We start from the raw sequence: 2,066 nt of genomic DNA, 5'->3' as shown, positions 1-2,066 counted from the left end.
ACTCTACTGTCTCTACTGTCTCCACCTGTACTCTACTGTCTCCACCTGTACTCTACTGTCTCTACTGTGTCCATCTGTACTCTACTGTCTCTACTGTCTTCATCTGTACTCTACTGTCCCTACTGTCTCTACTGTCTTGTTGATGAAGCAGTAATATCTGACCTCTGTCCCTCTCTGTAGTTTAATGACAGGTTGCTTTACTGCGTCCCGAAGCTGCGTCTGATTGGTCAGAAGTACGGTGTCCGTGCTCGCATTGATGTGGACGGTATGGAGGTGAGACATCATCAGCTGATCAACTGCACTGATCCATCGTCTGCTACTGAATCTGAATAAACCTGTCTGTTCACCTGTCTCTCTCTCTACCTGTCTGTCCACCTGTCTCTAACTGCCTACTACCTGTCTCTCTCTGTCAAGCTGAAGGAGACCAGCAGTGTTGCAGTACCCAGGACATTCCTTGTGTCTGGAAAACAGAGATCCCTGGAACTGCAGGCCAGGTACAGACACAGAGAGACACAGACACAGAGAGACACATAGAGACACAGACACAGAGAGACACAGACACATAGAGACACAAACACATAGAGACACAGACACAGAGAGACACAGACACATAGAGACACAAACCCAGAGAGACACAGACACATAGATACACAGACACATAGAGACACAGACACATAGAGACACAGCAGTGTATTCCAGTATTTAAGGTGCCTGTTACTGGAAACCAGTCCTCCCACAGACATGTTGTTTTCTGACTGGTCTTCTGTGTGATTGTGTCTCTGTAGGACGGAGGAGGAGAAGAAGGACTGGATACAGGTACAACACACAGTCTTTATACTGGACTCACTGTCTGCTCTTTTTGCTGTTCACTTAATGACAAAGGCCAAAGATCAAATCGCTGTCATATTGTGCACATACCAAAATATGGCAACAAATCAGTTTCTCTGTATGTGTGTGTCTGTGTGTGTGTGTGTGTGTGTGTGTGTCATCAGGCCATCCAGGCGACCATCCAGAGACATGAGCAGACGGTGGAGAGCTTCAGACATCTGAACTGTTCACTACGAGACGACGAGTCCACGCCGCCTCACTCACCGGTAAACTTTCCTGTCGGGATGTTTCAGGTTCCGGATCTTCTCTAGTTGTTTGTCAGCTGTTTATCTCCAGCAGGTCGGATAAATGAGGACAGAATCACAGCAGACGAGCTGCATGTGATCACTGTGTCCTAGTACCGTTACTGACGTCCAGTTGTTCACCAGTGTAACCCAGTGAACCCCCCATAGACCGCCGTTATAGAAGACAGCTGTGGACAGGAGGCCTACAGAAAAGGTCAGGTATAACTCTCAGTCTGTCTGTCTGTTTGTCTCTCAGAGCTGTGTGGAGTTGGGAAAGAGAGCGCCGACTCCCATCAGAGAGAAAGAGGTCACTCTGTGTATGAAGTGTCAGGAGCCGTTCAACTCCATCACCAAGAGACGGCATCACTGTAAAGCCTGTGGACACGTACGTTCATCAACATTCATACCTGGAATATAATCTGTAATCTGTACTATAATCTATAATATAATCTGTACTATAATCTATAATATAATCTGTACTATAATCTAGAATATAATCTGTAATAGAATCTATGAAAGAATCTGTAATATAATCTGTAATATATTCTAGAATATATTCTATAATATAATCTGTAATATAATCTGTAATATAATCTATAATAGAATCTGTAATATAATATGTAATATAATCTGTAATATAATCTATGAAAGAATCTGTAATATAATATGTAATATAATCTGTAATATATTCTAGAATATAATCTATAATAGAATCTATAATATAATCTATAATAGAATCTGTAATATAATATGTAATATAATCTGTAATATAATCTATAATAGAATCTAATATAATATGTCATATAATCTATAATAGAATCTGTAATATAATCTGTAATATAACCTGTAATATATTATTTAATAGAATCTGTAATAGAATCTATAATAGAATCTATAATATAATCTGTCATATATTCTATAATATAATCTGTAATAGAATCTATAATATAATCT

At 39.7% G+C, this 2,066-nt stretch overlaps 1 protein-coding gene across 1 annotated transcript in view; it reads left to right on the top strand.

Moving 5' to 3' along the window:
* The window catches only part of fgd1 (FYVE, RhoGEF and PH domain containing 1), a 17,052-nt gene that overhangs the window by 7,501 nt on the left and 7,485 nt on the right, over positions 1-2,066 (top strand). The window contains exons 12-16 of the mRNA XM_035656295.1: positions 181-273; positions 415-494; positions 786-816; positions 993-1,094; positions 1,369-1,497. Coding sequence (XP_035512188.1) covers positions 181-273; positions 415-494; positions 786-816; positions 993-1,094; positions 1,369-1,497 — 435 coding nt within the window. The remainder of the gene's footprint in view (positions 1-180; positions 274-414; positions 495-785; positions 817-992; positions 1,095-1,368; positions 1,498-2,066) is intronic.

The sequence above is a fragment of the Morone saxatilis genome, unplaced genomic scaffold, assembly GCF_004916995.1.
Source record: "Morone saxatilis isolate NCDOM2014 unplaced genomic scaffold, NCSU_SB_2.0 Contig15, whole genome shotgun sequence".
NCBI lineage: Eukaryota > Metazoa > Chordata > Actinopteri > Moronidae > Morone > Morone saxatilis.
The sequence above is the reverse complement of the archived record's forward strand: the minus strand, read 5'-3'. Positions and strand labels throughout refer to the sequence as shown.